Raw genomic sequence first — 25,833 nt, forward strand, 5'->3', positions numbered from 1 at the left:
AATCTTTGGATCCCCATATGTGGCCCCATCCTCCCTAGTGGGTCATAATTTTAACAAATTTGAATAAACACTAAGTCTATGTAAAGAAAGTTTTAACTTTTGGGCCCAGTCAGTGGTTCTTAATAAAACTTTTTTAAATGATACCACCAAATTTTCACTAATTCTTGATCATCCCCCCTTGAAAGAGGTTGTGACCCTTCATTTCAACAAACTTGAATCCCCTTAACCCAAAGATGCTTTGTGGCAAGGTTGGTTGAAATTGGCCCAGTGGTTCTAGTGAAGAAGACAAAAATGTGAAACGTTTACAGACGGACAGATGGATGACAGACAAAATTTGATCAGAAAACCAGGAAGACTCGAGCTTAAAACTTATGATCACAAGTACTTTGAAAGAGTTACAGTATTTGAAAAAGCAGTTTTTTTTTTCATGCATTGTTATCAGAAGTTGAAAATGTATGACTTGTATCCATGTTGAAAAAAACTGCACATTTCAGAAAACATGATTAAAATAGTTAATCAAGGTGTTTTGAGTAGCAAAATAAGCTAAACTGGTATAGCTAATTAAACCACAGAGCTTAGTTAAATTTAAGATGTACAACCTTTTCAACTTTTAATCATTCTTGAAATATTTATATCATCAATTCTGATTCAAGGGAGAACTAAAGATATGACCAGCAGTATATATCTGTTGACTAATAAACATGTACATGTATACTGTTTTTTAAGTCATTTGTTTGTTTGTTGTTAAATGTCTCTCTCGGGAATTTTTCTATAGAGACACCACCACATAAAAATAATGAAGACGTACAATTCGGATTTGAGGTTAACATTCATTTTAGGAGTTTTCAACAATTAAGACGTAAAGAGATAACTCCTTCCCCTCGATCCTTCCCCTTCCTTGACCCTTGTTTGTTCATGTATGCAAACTAATAGTTTTGACATTTAAAAAAAATGTGAATATATATACAAATAGTTTAGTGGTCCATCTCTTTGAATGATTTTCATTCCTAATTCTAGGAGGGTACATGGGTTGCCACAAATTCATTAATGAAATGTCAAGCAATCTTATCATTGATGCACTTTTATTTAATTTGATGTAGTCATATTAGAATGGGGATGGCTTCCAGGGGTTCATAACCTTAAACCATTAGATGTGCATAACATAATAACACAAGAAACAAAATTATGTATAGTCAAATGGAAAAGTTTTCTACTATTTTGGAGTCAAATGATCATTTGCCATTTCAGGGACAGGAAGCGGCTAGGAGATTGGACCCCCCTGGAATTTGCAGAGTTATTTAAATAGGACTATATACTGATTTACAGAAGCAAGTAAAAATGACTATGGACGCCCTCCCCCCTTTATAAAACATGGACCCCACCATCATTGTTTTTATTTTGTTTTGTTTTTGTTTTTGTTCTTTTTTTGTTTTTGTTTTTTTTTTTTTGTTTATATTTTTGTTTTTTGTTTTTGTTTTATTATTTTTTTTTTTTTAATTTTTATTTTTATTTTATTTTTTTTTTTTTTTTTTTTTTTTTTTTTTTTTTTGCTTCTCAGGAAATTCTGGGCTGGAATTTTTTTTGACTGTAATGTCGACAACGGGAGATAACTCTTCAGAATGTGAAATTCGTCTATTGTGGCATCCGATGATCTTTCATCTTTTTTAAACTTTAACCTAACCAGAAACAGGTTTATTTTACCCCAATCTATACTTAACTTGTATTTACCGACTGTCATAGGTCCTTTCAACTTCATGAGATATAATCCAATTAAAACACAAAATGAATTAATTTCTACTGATATACATGTAATGATGTGTACACCACACTGCATCACGTGCAGTCTAAAAATGATAATGGTAAAACTGGTACTAGTACTAGTAGGGTGGCGCAAGCTCAATGTGATATAGAAATTTTCAAAAAGGTGTTGACATACATGTACAGTACAAGAACAAATTTTTAACTATCATAACAAACGATGTTTTAACATAACTTTGCCATCTAGGCCTATTTCTAAAAACAGGCAAATTGTGTGTGTGTGTGTGTGTGTGTGTGTGTGTGTGTGTGTGTGTGTGTGTGTGTGTGTGTGAGGGTGTGTGAGGGTGTGTGTGTGTGTGTTGGGGGGGGGGGGTTGACAAAATTAATTGGGTATGGCTTTTCAAGGAGGTTTTTGTCTAATCAAATACTAAAAAAAGTTAGCACATTTTGATAAATTCATCAAAAATGCTATGTACTAAAATAATATTATTTGTTGTTGAGAAAATAAATTTAAAAAGTTCCAATTATGGGCTAAAAATTTATATCCCCCTTTTTATCCAAACCGGTTTAATTTACATCATTAATTAAATTCTGTTATTTCAGACTGGTAATTGATTAAGTAAAGGAACTACCTATAAGAGGCTCTTAGGTCACATGGTCACCTGAGCATTTTATGCTCGGTTTGACGAATACAAGTACTGTCTAAATTATAGAATTATTTTAACTTTTTCCTTGGTAAGCCCAGTATGAAGGAGTGTGCATTTAGAGGCAAACACCTTAGTGCGGGTATTACTGTCTCATGACAGCATCTAGTTTAAATCTACTTTTAAACAGTGATACATTTCTCAAATCAATATGAAGACATTTCAATAGAGTGTATATTGAAGTAGGTTAATGTTTTCAATTTATCGTTAAAAAACAGACATTTTATTGACCTTCCAGCTGAATATAAGGATTTTTCCTTCATTAAACTAAAAACAAATTGAAAACAATTCTGAAAAATTATTTCACCTGCATCCGAATTCCACTCAAGTGAACATAATATTCAGGCACAAAGAATAGGAGAAGGGGGATAGTCCCCCTTCCCCTTTTTCAGAATGTAAATTTTAGCAATTTCTAATTTGAAAATGTTCTTTGAAAGTCTTGTAACCACCTCTCTTATCCTATACAGTATAGTTAAAAAATTCTCTCCTACTTGAGTGGACAAGGTGAAAATAACATTCAGGCGCATAGAATCAGGGTTGGGGTGGGGTGTCCTCCCCCTTCCATTTTCATGAGCGTAATTCTTTATTTTTTTCGCTTGAAAATGCTCATTGTAAGTCTGGTTGCCCTACCCTCAACTTTTTGATACAGTAAAGTAAAAGGAAACCCCATTACATCATTAAATTTTTTGAGGGGTTCATCAAAGATATTTCTAAGGTAACTTGTCATTTTTGCCATTTATAATGCCCCATTCCCACTTTCGATGTTATGCCTGACATTATTTTTTTCTACCCTGCACCAAAAATAGATTTCAAATGCAAAATCAATGCTGGTTATGCTTATGTTAACTCCGATTCTCTCACTGTGTTTGGTTAGGACTTGAACAAATGTAAACAGGAAACTTGACATGTCTGCTTTATCAGTTTGTATCAATTTAAGGTCAGACGATACGTTCCTCAAATATCTGTTTTGTATACCTTCGAAATATGCGGAAAATATTCAAAATTTCAATTACCTTCTGATTTCTAAACTGGTTTCTAACTGTCTTTAAAAAAATGAAACACCAAAAAATGTGTTATTGGCTAATTAAGTTTTTTCCAAAAGGATTTTATAGGAAAAACATCCTCTGGTATCTTGCACAAATGCCTGGTAAGGCACCTCAATTTTTTGCGAGTAAACATGTTAAAGTAGCAATACTTCAGTGACAAAATCTTAGAAAAAACTATATATTTTTGAGGAACGTATCGTCTGTCCTTAATCGTTAAATCATGAAATAAACCAATTATTGCTGTTTTTTTCTCTCAGTACGATGATTTTCCACCATCAAAAAACAATGTTCACCTCGCCCTTTGGGCTCGATAAATCTTTTACTCCTCAAGATTTTGAATCATCGCATTGACCTTAAAAACAGCAATAATTGTATAATGTAGTGAAATCAACATACATGTATCATCGATTTATTCCCAACTAAGCTCTGTTGAACAATTTTGCCAACAAGGCTCTTGATCTATTTTTTTTTTGCCCCCTAAATATTTAAACTTTAATCTGCAAGGGGTCATTATTCTACGGGGGTCATTTTTCTTCACGTAGGGTATGCAGATTTTTAGGGCGATGACACTTTTTCTACGGGCAAAAGGGTCATTTATCGACGTCGAATTATGACCGGGGGTCATTTTTCGCCGTTGAATAATGACCGGGGGTCATTATTTGACCCGGTCATTATTCTCTAGGGGTCATAATTCGTCTTTACACCGGTATCCCTCAAGATTCAGTATTAAGACCTCTATTATTTGTTATATATGTTGATGGTGTTGCTGAAGAAATGACAAATTTTTGTAGATTATTTGCAGATCCTAAATGATAAGCCCCCAAAGCAGTCCTCCGAAAATGTCAATGCTATCGAAAACAAACTGAATGCTGACCTTGCCAATACCAGAAACTTGTTCCAAAAAATGGCTTCTTGGATTTAATCCTTAAAAAAAGAGATTTTTTAGCTTGAGAATAAGTGTTCATTATCCTAACTTTTTTCTCCAGTAAAACAGCTAGAATTTGTTCTTTAGGAATTTTTCTCACATGATCTTTGTTGGTCTAAACATATTGATACTATTTTTGCTAATGTGTATAAAAGATTGGGGTATTAAAAAAATTGTACTCAACCGGAAAACTCTTTCACACGTGTACAAAACTTGATGTAATGTAGGTAAAAGCGAATATTTAGGGAAAAAATTATGCACAGGTGTAACTCTAAAGCTTCTCAAGATTCATTTTACCTCGAAACTGGATGGGAACCAGTATATAAAAAATTGATTGATTGATTATATGCTGTTTTACGTTCACTCATTTTTCACTCATTTAGAGACGTCACAATATACCATTGAAGGGCTTCAAGTTCAAACCTTTACTCGGCACTAAGGGCCCTTGAGCAGCGAGGGTACTTTATCGTGCCAAAGCCTGTGACACGGGACCTTGGATTTTAAGGTCTCATCCGAATGTCTCACATCGTTTTCTTTTACTCCAAAGTGCCGAGCGCTTGGCGAAGGAACAGTTGCTTTCCATTTTTTTTTTATCAACTTAGGTCAGTCGCGGCCGTGATTCAAACACTCGACTTTCCGAACACAAAGCGAGCGCTCTACGGACTGAGCTCCGTGACAGTTATATAAAAGAAGCGAAAGTACTAGAGCAATTTTCACTCATATTGGAACGCCACCACTTGCCCGTGGAGAATTGCAAAATTTGAATACTCGACACTCAGGGCCATTGAGTAGTGAGGGATCTTTTTCGTGCCAGCACCTACTGCGTCACGAGACCTCGGTTTATGCGGTCTCATCCGAAGGACCTGTCTCCACGTCCCACAGCGACGTAAGGATCAACTCCTTACTCTGTCGAGACTGTAGCTCTACTGGTTTGTATTTATAACAATTAAGGAAGAGAAAAGTAGCACTCACTTAGACTTGAAACTTTGCAACAGCAATAAATAATAATCCTTGTTTTACTCTCTTTTTGTGGCAAGATGAATTGAAATCAGACTAAAACTGTAGAAAGAGTAGCCATTTAAAAGTATTTTAGAGAAATTTCGATTTTAGTAACAATTATTCATCAAAATCAAAAAATCAATTAAGACAATTATGTATCTCAGTGTAGTCTACTTGCATGCCATGTTATATTAAAATCAGTCCAAACTGTAGGCAAAGTAATGATTTGAAAGTATATCAAAGAAATTCAATTTTTTGTAACCATGGCAACACTTCACCAAAATCAAAAAAATGATAGACAGAATTATGTATCTCAGTGTGATCTACTTGTGTGCCACGTTATATTGAAATCAGTCCAAAACTGTGGGAGGAGTAGCATTTTGAATGTATTTCACAGAAATTTCTATTTTTAGTAACCATGGCAACACCGTTCATCAAAATCAAAAACCGATACACAGAATTATGTATCTTAGTGTAGTCTACTTGTGTGCCAAGTTATATTGAAATCCGACCAAAACTGTAGGAAGAGTAGCATTTTGAACGTATTTCACAGAAATTTCTATTTTTAGTAACCATGACAACACCGTTCATCGAAATCAAAAACCGATATACAGAATTATGTATCTTAGTGTAGTATACTTGTGTGCCAATTTATACTGAAATCAGATCAAAACTGTAGGAGGAGTAGCATTTTAAAAAATTGTTTACAGACAGACAGACGGAAAGACAGACAGACGGACGGACGACGGACACACTACTATCGCATAAGCTCTTCTGGCCCCAGGATCATGAAACAAACTTAGACTTAAGTCAAATTTTCAATCGCCTATAAAATATTCATTAATTATTGAATATATCTCTAAATTTGTAGATAACAACACTTTTGTGAAGCAATATTGAAAAATATTTTAATTTTAGTCTGCTTGATTTTTGCAACATTTCAATATAATATAAAGATTTTGACTCAAGCTTAAGATGTTTCATGATCCGGGGGCCTGGTCTCTGACCAGTAGAGCTGAAAACTCAGAAAAAAGTTACACCGTATGCGGCGTTTGACTCTAGAAGATCGTGCTAAGGCAGCGTGTGGTGTCTGCAGGGGGGTCCTTTGAAGAAATTTGTGAAAAAATAAAAGAATTAAATAATTATGAATTTCTCTGGTGAAAAATTGTTGAAAATGAATTAACGATCATAAAAATGTTTACAATAGATATCGACGGCATTAAGTGAGCATCACAAAATAATTTCAAGATTGCTCCGCAGAATTGGGGCAACCGGAAGTTGGGTGGATTTGGTGGGGACGCCAAGGCCTTGGATGACTACTAAGCGATATGGTAGTCAATCAGGGTATATCATTTGATTTTTAAGTGGGAGACTGCTCCCGTCGCAACGTCACGGACCACCATCGGTAATCACGAACTTCATATCTTGGCAAAAACGGTGCGCCGTGCACGTCGGGAAATTGGTTTTCGGACAAGTAGGTCCTTTAAGGGTCTTGTCATGACACTAAGATATTTGTCAATTCAACTGTTTTGGAAAAGATGACATATTTTATATACAAGTACCATTCAGGAAAATGCATATGATCAATTCACAAATAAGAATAATAAGTGGTGCGTTAGCAATTTTGTCTAGTGTATAACATAGTTACGCAGATTACAATCCTATAAGTCAACTCTTGTTCCCGTTGTTATTCACGAACGGAATTCATTACCTTTTGTTGAGAGAACTTCTTCCCCATTATCTTTCTCTAAAAATATATATTGTTTATAAAAAAAAACCTTTATGTCACCCTCTTACTTCGGTAGTGGAATTCGACGCGATCGACACACCTGTGTGCTAAATAGCAATTTTTTCGATGTCATGTAATTTTGAGTCCCATATGCTCTTGTGGAAGAGAGGAGGATACCCATAATTATTTCTTCTCATGCAAAAAATATACAGAAGCCAGAAAAGAATTTTTCGAAAAACATTTGCCGTTTGGGAATTTACATACTGTTAACATTCGTACTTTACTCTGGGGAAATGAATCGTTAAACGATATCAAGAATACATTTACTAAAAAGTTTTGGTTGATGCAATGATCATTTATTAAAAAGTCAGGTCGTTTTAATTTGGTTGATGCAATAATCATTCCTTGCAAATTCTATTCAACTTGTGTATTATATTATGAGTGTATCCTATTGAATGTTAGATCATCCAATTATCATGTTTATCTGTGTTTAATCATTTTAGGCTAAAATCCATGTGTTTGAAATTGTTTGATGTAATTCATATGTAGGGAAAGGGCGTATGAAGATTTTTTTTGAAGAACTTTTGCCTGATCCCAGTTATAAAATTTAAAGAAAATAAAATATGTTCAAATCAAACAATCCAATCTTCTTAATATATAATTATTCATTATTTTTCTTTACTTTGAGCTTGAATACTGTTCGTTATCTCCATATATCATGTATTTGCATTCCAAGAATTGGTTTTAAGAAATACATTGGGACAATAAGCGATTGTATTGTATTTCTCAAAGCTTTACAGTGATTAGTCTGTAATGTTCTTAATTGTTCACGACCAATACTATACTTTTGATTTCTTTTTTCTAATACTAAATGAGGATTTTGAATTACATTATGGGAGTGAAAAAACTGGAATAAAGCATGCATTTATTCTCAACTTACATTCTTATATGCTTTATAAGGTAAAAATATGGGTTTATTCAATATTTTATTCCACTTGAAATAGACTTACCTGTATTTGATGAGGGAATGTCACTGTATAACAATAATATAATAAAACGTCCATATATATCATTATCATATTGGCATTTCACCAAAAGTTCCTGTCAAACTGCGCTTAATCACTCCCTTTTTTCTCTATAAAAGTGATTTCATCTCTAAAATATTTTATTAAGACATCCACAATGAGTCTTCGATATTTATTATTATGCGGAATCTACATTTCTCAATATCTTTACGCTCATGGAAAAGTAAGTATTCTATCAATTATTTTATAAAAGTTGACATGGAATTAAAATATAAATCACGTTTTTTTTCTATATCATTTTCTTTTTTCAGAATGCATGCTTGTTCTGTCCCCCATCAGGTCTGTTTTTTAATTACGTGCGATTTATGTATTCGTCACTTTATTAAAGTTTTAAAAGACCGAATTTTATTTTACAACCACAATTATATCAAATTTGATTTAATTTTTCTATTTGAAGTCGACACAACCCGTCCTTACTTCACCAATTGCTCCAGTGATAAATTTGTGACAGCAGATAGAGGAACGCGAACTAAGACTGTTAATTGGACAGAGCCACAGGCGAAAGATGCCACAGGCGGAACTGTAATGTAATTTTTTTTAATAATTCACTGTCTAAAATGTTGATAAATAAAATTTTCATGCGGATTGACACACATTTACTCTTCTTACAGTGCGAAATCACTGATTTTCGTGAGGGTTCAATTTTCGTTGTTTCTGTAATTAAAATACATTTGTAACCCTCAGATTTCACGTCCTAAACAAATTGTAATATAATATCAATTAACTATATTTGTAATACAATTTCAATATCTATTTTTCAAGCCACGAAATGATGACCCCATTAAAACAAGTGATTTTACAGCATTCAAACATCTGTATCTGTTGTCTACAATGTAACCCTTTGTCTCTCTGTATATAAGTATAAGTAGAGTGAAGAAAATATCGACCCAGGAACCAGGAGACACCTTCCAGGGCAAGACTTTAATAAGTTACACAGCCCAGGACGCTATCGGAAACATGGCAACATGCTCCTTTACCATTACCGTAACAGGTATTAGATAAAAAAAAAATTCATCCTTGACACAAATATTGTTTATCATGCAGTAAAGGTGAAGAAGAGACCGATTTTCATAAAAAATTTATCCTCAAAATATATACGTTTTTAGTCTCCCAATGCTCATTCAGTGAAACATATGGAGTGATTAGACACTGTGACTATTACGACATAAGATACGGAACCCGATGTGAATTTAATTGTTACCATGGTTACTTTCTTAATGGTTCAAAACATCTCGAATGTCAGAGTAACGGGACATGGAATGGAGATTTCCCCACCTGTGAAGGTTTTTTTTCTCTTAAGATATTCACTTCTTCGTATTTTCTTAGCTCTCTCAATAGTATAAAAAAGATACTGCAGTTATCTGTTAAAATTAATATTTTCTTTACTGTCTTATTTTAGAGATCCAATGTCCATCACTTCCTCATAGAAACGACGGGTCTAATTACACGTGTACTAATGGGAAACGATACGGAAGTGAATGTTCAGTAATATGTCCCCCCGGGTTTGACATTCCTTCGGGACAAGGAAGGGTCAAACTTTGCAGAAAAAATGGAAGTTGGCTAGGTTCAATCCCACCATGTGAAGGTGAGGGTGCACGCTAACACTTTTATTCTTAAAGAATAGTGTAACTGATATCCAAATAAATAATCAAGAATGAGCAATTACAATTAAAGAATGTACAATTGAAGTATATCAATGAGGGAGTCAGCAAGATTCAAGTTCCTATTGAGCAAACTTCCCGCAGCGAAGGCGATGGAACTCCCTCAATGATATACTTTGAATGTTCTATTATACCGATGGAAAAATTACACCAATTAATACCAATTCTACGCAGTGCAATACAAATGAATAATTTCAAAAGAAAAGCATTGCATTTGAATAAATTGATATATAGAATACATGAATTTACAAGCAATATTCTGTTTATTATGCTCCGCCTCCTCTTTATATGTAACTTAACTAACTTCTATGGAATATCCATGATTTTATTTGGAACATCATTTGATTAAAAGAAATTGCAAGGTGTTCCAAATTATTGGTGCGTATCAGTTTATCAAACTGACGCACTTCCTTGCAGGTAATCGGTCTTTCTACGGTGATGTTCAGGGAATTAGCAATAGATATCGATTTACTCTTATTAGTGAAAAATCAGTAGAGGTATAATAACCCTATATTATTGAAAATACTTTTTTGGTCTATCGTGACTGTAAATGATGTGACAATTTTCGAGAAGAGTCAAATTACAATTTTACAAACAATAAGCTATATTTACCACGAAACAGAACCGCAGAAAATTTAAATATTGAGTGTTCTTTTGTTGGGCTTAAAGTTTTAAAATTTTAATATAAGGAATAACGAAAGAGCTACGTACGCACAATTCCTACTACATGTTAGTTGATGAAACAAGGATATCAGAAGTCTCCTTTGAAGTCAACATTTTGCAAAATCTATGGTCGATATAATGATTTTGTCGGCAAAAACAATCTATCATTAAGTTGAATGTTGACCGATGTTTTTTCTACAAATTGATAGACTTTTTTTTACACTGAACTGTCTACGGACTTCTCCGTTTACCCAATCATGACAAGAAGCACACGGCGGGTATATGTCCGGTCGACAATGGATGCTTACTCTTCCATGACACCTGATCCCTACCCTGATGTTTTTCGAGATCCGTGTTTGCTCTGTACCTAATTTGTATTCTTTAAATGGCCTTTTGAGCATAATTACTGCTCGTTATCCTCATATTTCAAAATAATTAAACAATTTCTCCTTTAGAATGCCTTCAAGTTGTACATGCTTTAAATGTAACGTCAAGCGGATTGATATTTTTAACGTAAGTTATTGTGACGTGGAAAACACAGGTTATACCATACGAACTAATTCTTTATTCAATCAAATAAAGCGTGGCAACCTGAATTAAATTATAAGCAAAGTTATAAGCAAAAATGATAAGTTGTTTCATTGTTTTAGACATTCTAATGCCAGAAATAAAAAACTGCACCCCTTTTGCCTACGGAACAGCAGATGAAAATTCTACAATAGGAGAGATATACTGGGACGAGCCATACGTGTACGACAATGCTGACAAGAGCATTGTTTTACAAAAGAATGGCACCATTTCACCCAGAGACAAGATTGAGGCAGGGACACACTATGTAAAATACACAGCTGTAGATGAGACAGGCAACACGGCTAGACCATGTACTGTGACACTGTCTATGAGAGGTATTCATTCTGCACCTTACACCTGTCTTGCGAGCATTATTTCAGGGCTTTAAATCAAAACATTAAACAGGTGGAATGTTATAAAATAATTATGTAATCAAAACAATCTTTTTCTATTATTTTTCAGTGTTAACTTGCAGACGACTCTATGGTAATAATTTCCTGTCTGTGAATTGTCCTTGGGGATATCAATATGGTGCGAGGTGTTATTTTTCATGCAAATTAGGATCTGTTTTGGATGGTCCTAACATCACAAACTGTGTCAAGAGTGTGGATGGAAAGTATGCCTACTGGGATTGGGGAAAAAGACAGCCCAAATGTGAAGGTAAGGAAAGATGAAGATAGTGTAGGCAATATAGAATACAACATTAAAATGTACAAAATTCTAGTAAGTGAAAAAAATTTATAAAATTCAAAAACAAAATATCCACTAGAATACATTCAAGTAAAAAACATACAACACAAACTGGCAATTATACATTAACGATTAAAAATTCATCTAAAAATGGTGAGACATACTAGAGAAAGTCTTAAAAACAGAAAGGTTTGGAAACTACGAAAACCAAATCCTCCTAGTTATGTACTAAAATTATGTAGTAATTAAGTTCCTTAATTAACACAATTTAAACTTGAAGCGATAAATGATATTGGAAGTAATATACAATACATGTACTTCAATAGCAAATGGATCGTTGACGCTTTTCTGTGTCTAGAAACTTATATGCAATCATATCTTTGGCATTGCTTTCAGTGTATTATTGAGATCCTCAATTGGAAGATTTCTGTTTAAACTGAGCTAAAATTAACTCCTAAGGTTAATGTTTTTAGCGAAAAAATGAAAAAATTGTACATAAATAATATGCATACATCATCATATATAAATAATTCATTGAATTGCAGGTTATTCTGCAGTCAATATTTTACCGTGGGAATAAATTCAGAATGTGTGATTAAAGAGTAAATGTATATAAGAAAGATGTGAGAAATCGCAAATGTAGACGATTTTAAAAAGATATTTACCTTCCTTGCGGTTCACAAGACGTAATAGAAATTTTGATTGTGCTCATAAACGACATTTTATGTCTGTATATATATTTATGTTCGAAAGATTGAACGAAAATTTGATCTAAAATATTTTTTTTTACTTTTAACTCATCAGAGCTAAAGGCTCATGTGAGTTTATTTGATCAAAATTTGTCCGTTGTCTGTAATTTCGTCATGGCCGATGTCAGAAATTTTCCCCTGATTTCATCTTCTTATATAGAATCGCCGTACTGTGCCAATTTCAACGGAAGGGAGATAATAATAAATTTATGAAAATATACTTGTATCTTTTGAAAATATTATTCCCACGAACCATCGGGCCAGAAAATATGAAACATGATAAAGTCTCATCACAGTTGCCCAATTCATGAACCCGGGGTTGGGTTGGGCCACAACAAAGGCTCAATTTTTTTTAACGGAACTATGTTAGAAAACTTTAAAATTCTTCCTCTTATAAACAGCAAAGTTATTACTAATGCTATTGATATACAAGCATGTGAGGTATTAAGCTACAATAAGGGCTCAGGGTCTTACATGAAACTATATCGAAAAAAATCTTTTCAAGAGATGCACCACGGCACAAAATCATATGAGAAGGTAAATCATACCTAAGTTATGTGGAATTTGTTTTTGAACTATGAGTCCCAGCCCGGATTAAGTTACTTTCATTAATGAAATACGGATCGCTGATTTTGGGCCAACCCTGTGTGTACAAGAAAAAAGATAGTCCGTTCATGAACATCAGCTTGAACAGGTCCTTGTTGATTGTATTGATATTGAAGCATCCAAATGTTGTGTGGATTCAACTTTGATTAAATCATAGCTCTCTTAGCGCTAGGTTTTTGTCCACAATATGGAGTCAATTTTTTTTCTCCTGAAATTAAAGAGGAAAAAACGTAGATCAGCTAATGAAGAACAGCAGGGTCAAAATGACTCACGTGATGTTATGAGCAATGGTCCTTTTGTTTAAATATATTGTCGATGCATAGCTTTTCAACACCTGAAAAGAAGAGTTATTAATCCTCACTATCCCAACGTTACAACATGTTTTATTAAAAAAAAAAGGGTCAAGATAATGAACTTTGATCAAACTCAGAATACGAAATGTGAACAGGGCAAAACACGGATCTCTCAAAGCACCAAGCTTGGAGGAATTAGCGTCCCCTGTCAACCAGTCTACCCTCTAAGAAACATGGAGTTTGTAAAAAAAAATATCAATGACCTACCAATTGATATACAATGTCAGCCAAACTAAGATCCAAGCTAGGAATTATTCATTGATTGTTTGCTGTTTTACGTTCCCTTTGAGAATTTTCACTCATATAGAGACGTCACCATATACCAGTGATGGGCTTCAAATTTAGACACTAACTCGGCACTCGGGGCCATTGAGCTTGAGGGTTCTATCGTGCCAGCACTACCGTGACACGGAGCCTCAATTTTAAGGTCTCACCCGAAGTGTCCGTATCTTTCACTTCAAAGTGTCGAGCGCCTGGCGAAGGAACAGCTGCTTCCTATTTTTATCAACTTAGGTCAGTGGCGGCCGTGATTCAAACACACGACCTTCCGAATACATTGCGAGCGCTCTACCGACTGAGCTACCGTGACGGACCCAAACTAGAATAGAATGTATTTGCAAATGATGCCATTATAATGATCATAGCATTTGCTAAATGTTGAATTTAAACAAGAATGTAGAAAGCCATATAACATCAACTTATTTATCACTAGCCTACATCGATTATGAAATGTCTTTATTCGGAAACTGCTCTTGTGTACCGGAGCAGCTTGGAGACAGAAATAAACGCCATATGCGATTTTGAAGTGATTAAATAAATATTGGATATTGACCTTAGAAAAAATTAAATCGTAAGTTTCCCATTCATTTCTATAGTCAGAAAAACATTGGAATATGGAACACGAGTGGCAAACACCCTGTTGCATTACAGCTTTAACTTGAATTTCATTTTCTTCCCTTAACATCAAACTGCTAAGTCGCAATCTTATTAGAGAAGGTGTTTCACTGTTTCTTTGTATGCAGAAACATTTGTGTATTTTTGATTGATTGATTGATTGATTGATTTTATGTTGTTTAACGTCCCATTCGAGAATTTTTCACTCATATAGAGACGTCACCATATACCGGTGAAGGGCTTCAAATTTTGACCTTTACTCGGCACTCAGGGCCATTGAGCAGTGATAGATCTTTATCGTGCCAACGCCTGCCGTGACACGGGGCCTCGGTTTTTAAGGTCTCATCCGAAGGACCCGCAACTTTCACTTCAAAGTGCCGAGTGCATGGCGAAGGAACAGTTGCTACCCATTTTTTATCGACTTAGAAGTCAGTCGCGGCCGAGATTCGAACTCACGACCTCCCGATTACGAAGCGAGCGCTCTACCGACTGAGCTACCGTGAACGATGTGTATTTTTATGTACTTTTGATTTAGATAAATAGCATATTTGCATACTGATCTTTGTTAAAATTAGGAGGTTTAAAACGTCTTTAGTCGTTTACTTTGCTTTTTAAGTTTCATGTGTTCCTCCAAAGTCCATTAAAACAATACAAATTGGTAGCAGAGCGAAAACGGACCTCCAAAAACATCAGAGGTGGGATCAGGTGCCATGGAATTAGCATCCCCTCCGACCTGTCACACATGTCGTGTGCTCTTGTCATGATCGGGAAATAACAGAAAAACCCGTCCACAATTCAGTGTTTAATAATTAGTATAAAAAAACATCACATATTTATCAGCATATGACTTTTTGATAAATTGTATTTGTTTACAGGGTCATTGTATCGACCATAGCATTTACGAAATGATGATTTTTAACGAGACTGTTGATATTCTTGTTTCATCAACTTGTTTGTCAATAACTTACAGAAATTGTTAATACGTAGAGCATGCTCTTGCATATCGAATCAAGTGAGAGATATACATCCAATATGCAGGTGATAAGGATATATTGCTGCATATGTAAGCTAGGGAAGATGACGAATTAAAAATTTAAGTCATCACGTTTATCACGCTTATCATGCTTTGTTGTTAGATTACCATTAACGTCTTTTTCTAGTAAAATATCCAGATATGATAGGGATGTGTCAATCTCTGTGGTATCTTATTTTTCAAGCTCACAGGGATATATTGTGTGGATGAAAACATTGCAAATAGCTATTGTTAATTGACAATACGTCGTCGATATCTCTAAATGTCGAGTTGAAGGCCACAACAAGAGATATCTTTTTCTCATGTAAAAGGTTTTGAATAAATTCTGCTTCATATGAATACAAACATAGGTCTGCTAATAACGGGGCGCAATTGGTATGCATAGGAATCCACACAGATTGTTGACATATGAAGTATTTTTAGTACATAATCTTTTCAAAGCTTGCTGTTTTTCATTGAATAAGCTATGTCATCTATCCTTCTGTATTCAATAATTCAGAAGTGAAAAATGAATTAGATTACACGATCAATACGCACTAGTCCCTGCTGACAAAGCAGGTAACAACATTGTCTTTGTTTGCAAGGCTCAATTATATAATTTGTATTTTAGAGGAACTGGGATTTAATTCTATAAGTGGTAATCCAACTTATACCCATAGCTCCCTTTCTAAGGAGGAAGTTCTTCAAAATCATATGTCAGTTTTGAATATTTTTCATATTCCCAATAACCAAAATGAATTTGAATTACCATATCTATATTGGATTCCAAAACTTCATAAAAAACCCCACAAACAAAGATACATAGCGGTTTCCAAGTTCCAAAATATTCTACCAAGCCTCCTTCTTTATTCCCCACTAAGAACTTTACAGCAGTGAAGGAGAAACTTCAAGAGTACTGTGCAACAATATGTTCGAGAAGTGGTGTAAATCAGATGTGGGTACTAAAACATTCCAAGGAACTTTTGGAATATTTGAAATCACAAAATTTTACCAAAAACATAAAAATTTACGAATTTTCAACTTTATATACAACTTAATTAAAGTCCAGACTTTCTGACATCGTTGACAGCTGCTTTCTCAATAAAAATTGATCTCGTAAATTTACTTACCTCGTCATTGGTCATTTGCAAAGTTACTTTATTAAAAAACGATCTGAACTTACACACAAGTTCTCTGAAGTTGATATTAAAAAGATGCTCTAGTTTCTGACTGATAACATCTATTTGGTTTTTGGAGACCAGGTCTTCCAACAATCTGTTGGAATTCCCATGGGTACCAATTGCGCCCCGTTATTAGCAGACCTATTTTTGCATTCATATGAAGCAGAATTTATTCAAAATCTTTTGCGTGAAAACAAGAAAACACTTGTTGTGGCCTTCAACTCGACATTTATAGATATCGACGACGTATTGTCAATTAACTATAGTTATTTCCATTCTTATGTCGACACGATATATCCCAGTGAGCTTGAGATAAAAGATACCACAAAGTCTGACACATCCGTTTCATATTTGCATATTTTATTAGAAAAAGACGTTAATGGTAATCTAACAACAAAGCTTAATGATAAACGTAATGACTACCTTTTAAATCGTCAACTTCCATTACTAATGCAGCAATATATCCTTATCGCCTGCATATGGGTAACTTATTGACAAACAAGTTGATGAAACAAGAATATCAGCAGTCTCGTTTAAAGTCATCGTTTCGTAAGTTCTATGATCGAAACAATGACTTTGTCAGCAAATACAATCTTTCATTAAATTAAATGCTGACTGAATTTTTTCATACTAATTATTAGGCCATTATTTACACATTGATTTGTCGAGTTTTCGGTTATTTTCTGATCATGACAACGAGCACACGGCGTGTGTGACCGGTCGGAAGGGGATGGTCACTCCTCCATGGCACCTGATCCCATCTCTGATGTCTTAGAGGTCCGTGTTTGCTCTGTTCTTATTTTGTAATGTTTAATGGACTTTTGAGCTCGAATACTGTTCGTTATCTCCACATATTCCATGCATTAAATTTAATTAAAAAGTTCACATTAGGCTCAACTTCAACATTCAATTACTGATGAAATTTTGTTTTCAACATTTCCATTGTTTAAATACATGTAGTATCTTATATAAATTTTTTTGTTTGAAAATCTCATTATCATCAACCAGACCTTTTTTAGACACTTGGTGCTTCAAGTGTAATTTTTGTAAATATTTAAATTCCAAATCTATGGAGAAAATTGTTTGGTTTCGTTTACTTTTATTATTCAAATTTTGTTATTATATATAACTCTAGTTATTTTAGCCTTTCTAAATTAGTATGATTGTTCAACATCGTTTGATCTTATTTTCATGGCTGTGTTTAATCAGCCTATATCAAAACACGAGTATTTGTTTGAAATATGAAGATTACAAATAGAAATCAAGCTGAAAGTCCTTTGAAACACTACAAATTTGGAGCAGAACAAACATGGACAAATAAAAAAGTAATGCTTACTCTAATGCTACAAATTATTTATATACATGATCTACTCCAATCTACATTGACTACGCATTTACTTTTACGCACCGCACCCCTGTCACGAAGTATTATCTCCTTCCAATTATTTGACAAAGAAGAAAATAAGGAGGAAACATTAAATCCCATCAAGGAAGTGTTCTTTTCACGAGTTTTACTAAAACGTTATTTTTTACCCATGATTTACTCTGTGTCCTTATTTGCATTTGGAAAAAGATATCATATTTCTATTTGATTATATTTACATTGTCATCATTTTAAGTATGTATGATACATTTTTGCATTTAATGCTAGGAAGTATTAATTTTTACTTCTTTTAATAAGAAAAAAATAATAAACCTTATATTTTTACAGAAAAAGGTCTTCCTTGTTTAAATTTTCCTTGTTTTTATGCTTTATAAAACGATTGTGAAGTTGATGAATCAATTGACATCATTGAAATATCCTTTTGAACACGAGATAAAAGATACCACAAAGTCTGATACATTTGTTTCATATTTGGATTTTTTTTTCTAGAAAAAAAAGTTTATTGTAACCAAAGACCAAAACTATATTATATACTTGATGACTTCAAGTTTTCTGTCGTCAACTTCCCTTATTTATGTAACAATATTCCATTATCCCAAACAAATGGAGTTTATGTCTCCTAGTTGAATCAATAGGCAAACGTATGATCAACGAACGAACAATATCTGAAACGCGTCAAGCTATTTACAAACAAGTTGATGAAACAAGAAAATCAACATTCTTGTTTACATTCATCATTTCACAAACTCTTTGGTCGGTACAATAACTTTAATTTGTCAACAAATATAATGTATCATTAAGTCAAATGTTGACAGACATTTTTCATACACATTGTAAGGACATTATTTTCACGCTGAACTGTCTACAGATTTTTCTGTTTATCCGATCATGGCAAGGGAAGCTTACTCCTCCGTGGCACTTGATCCCACCTCTGATGTTTTAGAGGTTTGCTCTGCTAGTGATTTGTATTGTTTCAATGGACTTTTAAGCATGATTACTGTTCGTTATCTTAATATTTCATTCAATGAATGTTTGAGCTCCATTCTGTTCGTTATTACCATATTTCAGATAGGAAAATGCACATTTGTTCACATAATGGTAATTGAAATGAAAATCTTTATGTTACAAAACTATGATATTATAAAAATGTGATCAATATGGTTATGCTTATTCCTCATTGGCACCTAATCCCACTCTGGAATATCTGGGGTCATGTTTTATTCCTCGTTCACAGATTTGTTTCGGTTAGCTGATTTTCTGAGGTCGATTGTCGTCTATTTCAATCTCTTTATTAACTCTAAAGAAGTTTCTATCAAGCCATTCTAAAAGTAAACAAGAGGACTATGGCCACATCACTCACCTGAGCACACTGGCTAGGAATAAGCAGAAATCAGTTCAGTATATTGAAAAGTTGTAAGGGGGGTCTTAAATCTACACTACCTCAGGATGCTTCTATATCAATATTACTAGTTATGGCTTTGCTGTTCCCAAACAGAAGAATTGAAAAAAATTCCTATGCATTCCTATGATAAACTCTGATTGGTCATTGTGGCCCCACCCTACCCACCGTAAATTTGACCAAATTTGAATCTACACTAATTTGAGGATGCTCCTATAATAATATGACTAATCATGGCTTTGCTTTCTTGAGCAGCAGATTTTTTACAAGATGATTCCTATATATTCTTATGCAAAACATTGACCCTCTGTTGTGCCCTAACCCCTGGGGGTGTTATGATTTGAACAAACTTTATTCTACAATACCTAAGGTTGCGTCTGTGTGAATATGACTAATAATGGCTTAGTTGTTCTTGAGAAGAATATTTCAAAGATATTTCAAAGATATTTCCTATGTAACGTGCGTGATCAGGTTCTTACAAGTGATATACAGGTTTTCCTTTTACTCTGTCTGAGTTAATGATTGGAATGATTATTAAGACAGCTATGTCTGAGGGTTATCACATAGTACTTAAATTTTCTCTTATCTAGAGATGGGGACTGGGTAAGATACTACTTGCACCGTATTTCTCCCCTAGGTTCCCATTAATAAAGAACCAGTTGTCTCAATCTTCTTCAGATTTACTACATCCAGAACTTAAATACTTAACAAAGATTGTTTTGAAGTCTATGGAGCAATTTTTCAAAAATAAAAATTCAAATAATAAGAATATCATTAAATGCTGTAGTGAAAAAATGCACTAAAACATATTAGAAATAGAATGACAATTGAAAATGATTTTTTTACCAGGTATGATTTTCAAAATTGATTTTTTTATTAATTAAAAACAGAGGGAGATAACTCTTACCAAAATTCAAGGTCTTAAATTAGGACACATCCACCCTTACATGCTAATAGTAATAAATGGGAATTATGTCTAAATATACTGAGTATTCAACACCCACACATCTGTTATGTATTCAATTTCAATTGAATCCCTTGCTATTGGGATGGAATGCCTTAACTTCTTTATTGCCGATTCATCATACAAATTCTTCAGCTACCTTCTGAATGCCTGGCTTTCCCAAAACTTTGCCTTATATACCCTTAGGCTGATCCATTCCAAAGGTTGTCAGGTCATTCCACTATTTGAAGTCTTCAATGCGTTTTACTCAAATGCCCCTTAACCATTACAGCTATATATTCATATGTAAACCTTGTCCAACTGTTGTGGCCCGACCCTACCCTCAGGGGTCATGATTTGAACAAAATTAAATCTACACTACCTGAGGATACTTCTGTATTAATATGTCTAAAAATGGCTTAGCTGTTCTTGAAAAGAAGCTTTTTAAAGATATTTCCTATATATTCCTTTGGTAAACTTTGATCCCCCTGTTGGGTCCTGCCCCACTCCCAGGTTCATGGTTGGAACAAACTTGAATCTGCACTACCTGAGAATACTTGTGTAATGATATGACTAATCATGGCTTAGCTGTTCTTGATTTTTAAAAACATTTCTTATATATTCCTATGTAAAACTTTGACCCCCTCTTGTGGCCCCGTCCTTCCCCTGGGGGCTATGATATGAACAAATTTGAATTTAGAATATGTAATGAAGCTTTCACATAAGTTTCATCTTTTCTTGCCCAGTGGTTCTTGAGAAGAAAATTTATTAAAGATGCCACCTAATTTTCACGAATTCTTAATTATCTCCCCCATAAAGCTAAGAGGGCGCGGCATTTCCTGTGAACAAACTTGAATCCCCTTTACCCAAGGATGCTTTGTGGCATGTTTGGTAGAAATTGACCCAGTGGTTCTTGAGAAAAAGTCGAATATGTGAAAAGTTTACAGACGTCAGACGGACGCTGGAAACTTTTTGATCAGAAAAGCTCACTTGAGCCTTCGGCTCAGGTGAGCTAAAAATGAAATATCTTCAAAACATTACACCTCTTGATGATGAATATATCTGTTTTTCTTGTATTGATGTCAATTTATTTCTATCAATTTTTCCAATGTAAATACGGGAAATTAGCATTTCATGTTGTCGTACAATAAGAAAGATGAACTTGAAAACTCACTAATAGAAGACATTGAGTGTATGGAATCACAAAACAAAAGCAATAATGTTTTCTTAGAGAAAACTTTTTTCTTGAAAAATTAAGAAAAGGAAAACTGCATGGTCTTTTAAGAGCACATGCTAGAATGCCAACAAGGTATTTTTGCAACTTGGAATCTCATTAAAAAATAAAGTACTAAAAGGATTTTTTGAGAGTGTTTTAAGATTAGAAATGATTCTTCTGTATAGGGGCTTTAATACAGACATCATAGGATTCTTTCTGTAGCTACTATCTCAAAAAATTAGCTTTAAAATCTGTCGTATGTAACTTTTATTAAGGAGGATATTGAATCTATTCAATATACAATGACAACTTGTAATGACATATTATATTTATGGAGGAATTTAATATGCACTTCTATAGAATAATTTGTAAAAGAATGTGTTTTTTTTATTAATATTATCCTGTTCTGCAGACATTTTTCTGCATAGATAAATATAAAATTGCATAGTTAAGATGAACGATTTCTTCCAAGTTAAAATAATGAATTTCTTGGCCCCTGGGTCAGGACGTCTGGTTTTTGGCCCGAACGGTGTTATTGTACAGTCAAACAAATTATTTCTTTGAAAATCTTCTGCTATGCTCCTGAGCATCTCCTTAACAAAAATTACTATAGTCACCTATAGTTAACTATTATTAATGTCAAATTTTTACTATAGTATTTCAAAGGTTTTACTATTATAGTAAATCAAAGGCTTTCTACTTTTGATTTCAAATTGTTATATTTTATCTTCTCCAGTTCATACAAGTACATTTTATATTATATGGAACTATTATTTGTATATTCACACATTATTTCAAAATTAATGTTTTCATCATGTGTTGTGGATTTAAGAGATTTTAAGCTTTGAAATCTCATATCTCAAAAATATTCTTAAGTTTCATGGAAAAATCAAAGTATATACTTTAATTAACTACTGTTAACTAAGTTAACCTTTGAAAAACATAGCTTCATCTACCTTTTATTAATTTATACTTCTAAGGATCCTTTACAGTGTTGTATAATACTCAGGCCTTTTGACTCTTGTTAGTTCACAGAAGTTGTGCTGTTAGTCCTTCTGCACCACAAAATGGTGCTGTTGCCTGTGATTCGTGGTTGGATGGAAAGTTTTGCCAGGTTCAGTGTCAGCAGGGGTATGACTTTAAGCCTGGATACCCTTTCTATGAGATGTTGGTTTGTGGAGACAGTGGAAAGGATCGTGGAAGTTGGGTACCAGAGAACGCCCTTCCTATACCAGATTGTTCAAGTTTGTTTGTAATCCTTAGAAGCAAAACTTTAAACATATCTCACTCTTAATTCAAAACAAAGAGAAGAGTTTCGTTTTCGGGATGTAGTGATGGTGATGAGGGATGTTTTATGAAAACATAAAATACATTTTATTATTAATTTGTTACAAATGAATTTCGAATATATTGGGGTTGGGAATCGATTTTATTTACTGCATCAAGAGCTCATTGTTGTGTGAATTTTACTATTTCAATGATAATAAAAACTAATTATGCTCCTTCTACTTAATTTTGTTAAAAATGTGTTTTTGGATCAAAGTTTTGGTTAGTTCTAGCATAGAAAAAATAATTTAGCCTACATTCTGATTAAGAGATTTTTTTAACTTTCAAATTTACAGAGACATACAATGTAACTTCTGCGAAATTTAAGATGTATTCATCATTTTATTATGATGGAAACTGCAAGGATCCAGTCGTGCAGGAGATAATTCGAAAAAATTACATCGACTCCCTGTCCTCTTCCAATCTCACAGACGCTTGTCTGCAATACAATAGTCGGTGCAGAATAGCAAGTGTCACGGTAATCATGAATTAAATATTAGGCTAAAAATTAAAGTATATGATATAATTCTGAATAAAATATGATATGAGTTGTATTGTACTTTTTATAGTGATGTCTTTTGAAGACTTATGAATGAACGATTGTAAACTCTAGATTGTAAACTCAAACTTATGAATGAACGATTGTAAACTCTAGATTTGAAACTCAATGATTAATTTTTGACAGATAACGTGTGGTGATTCAGGCAGGAGGAGATCTGCAGATATGAAAATGGAAATTGTTGCTGATTTTGTCATAGAATCGGATGAATCCGAAACAACGCCGGATTTTGTAAACATTCAGAGTAGTATGATGGAAACATTAAGAAACAAGAGTGTAAACGGAAGTCTGGTGATAACATTAGACAATAACGTGACTTTGACATCCAAGAATCTCTCTGCAGAGAAGGTCTCATATGAGTGTCCGAATAACACATTCCCCTCGGACACAACTGCTTCCTGTTGTGAGAATATACACTTTGTCATATTTTAATTTTGAGTTCCCGGAAAAATTACATTAATTAGTTACAAAAAGTGTTATATATCTTGCTACAAGAGCCTTCATCTTAGTATTAGAATGTTCCTTGTGCAATCGATATTTTATAATCGCGTATTATTTTTATATTTTAAATATTTTTGTAAAAGTTATTCACTTGAAGTGCTAGTTATTGGACTGTTTTAAATTTTCAATGAACAATATACACTTTTGAAATATATTGATTAATCTGAAAGTTGGTTTCTTCTACAGTGGAATGTCCAGCAGGTACACACTATAGCGTAACCCTTCAGACCTGTCTGCAGTGTAATAAGGGTCACTACCAGTCATTTCCGGGAAAACCCTCGTGTGATCAATGTCCTGAAGGGACCACTACGACACAAGTAGGAGCCAAATCCAAAGACGAATGCTTAGGTAGTTATAAAATGGACATTAATATTTATGTTAATAAAATGGACATTCATATTTATGAATTTGAACCATTGTTATTTTTGAGGCTGAGACCCATTTATGATATTCTACAGATGCATGTCCGCCGGGATACTGGTCTGTGACTGGGGTGATACCATGTTCACCTTGTCCCCTTGGGTCCTATGCAGAAGAGTATGGTACCTCTGTTTGTACCTCCTGTCCCCCATCACAAACAACACTGGTTCAGGGCAGCAGTGAAGCCACTGATTGTACCTGTAAGTGTCAAGGAATCAAATCTGTTTGTTTTCTTGTTTTAGTGATTAATTTTGTAATGAATATCACATGTATTTTAAGTGTATAATTCTATATTAGATCTTTATGCAGTGTATTTTTTATTTATTTATTCATTTATTTATTTTTTATTTAGATTTTTGTTGCTCTTATTTTAGCATATAAAAGAATATAATAATTCGCAACAGAATATTATTTAAAATGGGTTTGCTTAAAATCAATTTAAATATAAAAAGTCAGGTTATATCTTTATTGCCACTTATATTATTAGTAACGTTTATTATTTATATATTTATTTATTTTAGTTATGATGATGGATGTCCACTACACACTGTTAACTTAATATGATTTTGCCTTTCACTATAGATTTCGACATTTTCCTCGGCTCTTCCGAATCACAGGCTATTGTTAACATAGATATGACTCGTGTAGAAGACGCAGTCATTCTCAGTGCATGGCTCCGATTTCCTATCGGCTTTGAAAAGATATCAACTCCATCAATGTTCTTTCAGAATGGCGATATCTGGTCTAAAGAAATATTGATAGAGCCTAAAACAAAGTGAGTAAAGTATAACCAATTGAGACTTGATTTGGGCAAACCTAAATGATTAAATTCGAATCAGATAAATTCATTTGTTTTCATAGTGAACCAAGTGATAATTCATCCATTACCATTGATGATGGAGAATGGAACTTTATTGTGTTCTCAATACAGATAGAGACGTTCAATGTGTCTTCCATTTATGAAAACACTTCATTCAGTTTAAGGTTAACAGGTAGAGTGGCTTTTATGTATACTTGTATTGATGGAAATGTAATTTGACATAGCCATTATAAAAAAAAGGCAAACCAAATTGAGAATATATATATATATATATATATATATATATATATATATATATATATATATATATATATATATATATATATATATATATATATATATATATATATATATTATAGGTCCACTTATTGTATCTCAACTGAATATTTGGTCCTCAAACCACACCAAAGAAGAGGTAGATAACCAATTTAATCGTTGTATCATAAGCGATGAGGGGGACGTGTTGTCCTGGAAAGAATGGAAACTTTCTTATCTAGAGGAGAGTACAATACAGATACCAAGCATGTGTGACGGTTAGTGATGCTGAAAAGTCCTATTTGATTAGTAAAAATTAAACAAAATTTGTATTCTTATTGAACACTGAGCAAAAAATTTACACAAGAACTAAAATTTACAGTTA

The 25,833-nt window shown here is 33.6% G+C and overlaps 1 protein-coding gene across 1 annotated transcript in view; it reads left to right on the plus strand.

Moving 5' to 3' along the window:
* The first annotated feature begins 8,653 nt into the window (after positions 1–8,653).
* Positions 8,654–25,833, plus strand: part of LOC133173236 (sushi, von Willebrand factor type A, EGF and pentraxin domain-containing protein 1-like) — a 37,827-nt gene continuing 20,647 nt past the window's right edge. Inside the window, exons 1-14 of the mRNA XM_061308211.1 lie at positions 8,654–8,773; positions 9,107–9,237; positions 9,353–9,529; positions 9,646–9,831; positions 11,221–11,475; positions 11,603–11,800; positions 22,596–22,811; positions 23,190–23,371; positions 23,579–23,855; positions 24,140–24,301; positions 24,412–24,573; positions 24,956–25,148; positions 25,235–25,365; positions 25,553–25,726. Coding sequence (XP_061164195.1) covers positions 9,204–9,237; positions 9,353–9,529; positions 9,646–9,831; positions 11,221–11,475; positions 11,603–11,800; positions 22,596–22,811; positions 23,190–23,371; positions 23,579–23,855; positions 24,140–24,301; positions 24,412–24,573; positions 24,956–25,148; positions 25,235–25,365; positions 25,553–25,726 — 2,347 coding nt within the window. The 5' untranslated portion in view covers positions 8,654–8,773; positions 9,107–9,203. The remainder of the gene's footprint in view (positions 8,774–9,106; positions 9,238–9,352; positions 9,530–9,645; positions 9,832–11,220; positions 11,476–11,602; positions 11,801–22,595; positions 22,812–23,189; positions 23,372–23,578; positions 23,856–24,139; positions 24,302–24,411; positions 24,574–24,955; positions 25,149–25,234; positions 25,366–25,552; positions 25,727–25,833) is intronic.

Source organism: Saccostrea echinata, unplaced genomic scaffold, assembly GCF_033153115.1.
Source record: "Saccostrea echinata isolate AGI-Se365-2 ecotype Australia unplaced genomic scaffold, CSIRO_AGI_Sech_v1 ptg000056l, whole genome shotgun sequence".
Lineage (NCBI taxonomy): Eukaryota > Metazoa > Mollusca > Bivalvia > Ostreida > Ostreidae > Saccostrea > Saccostrea echinata.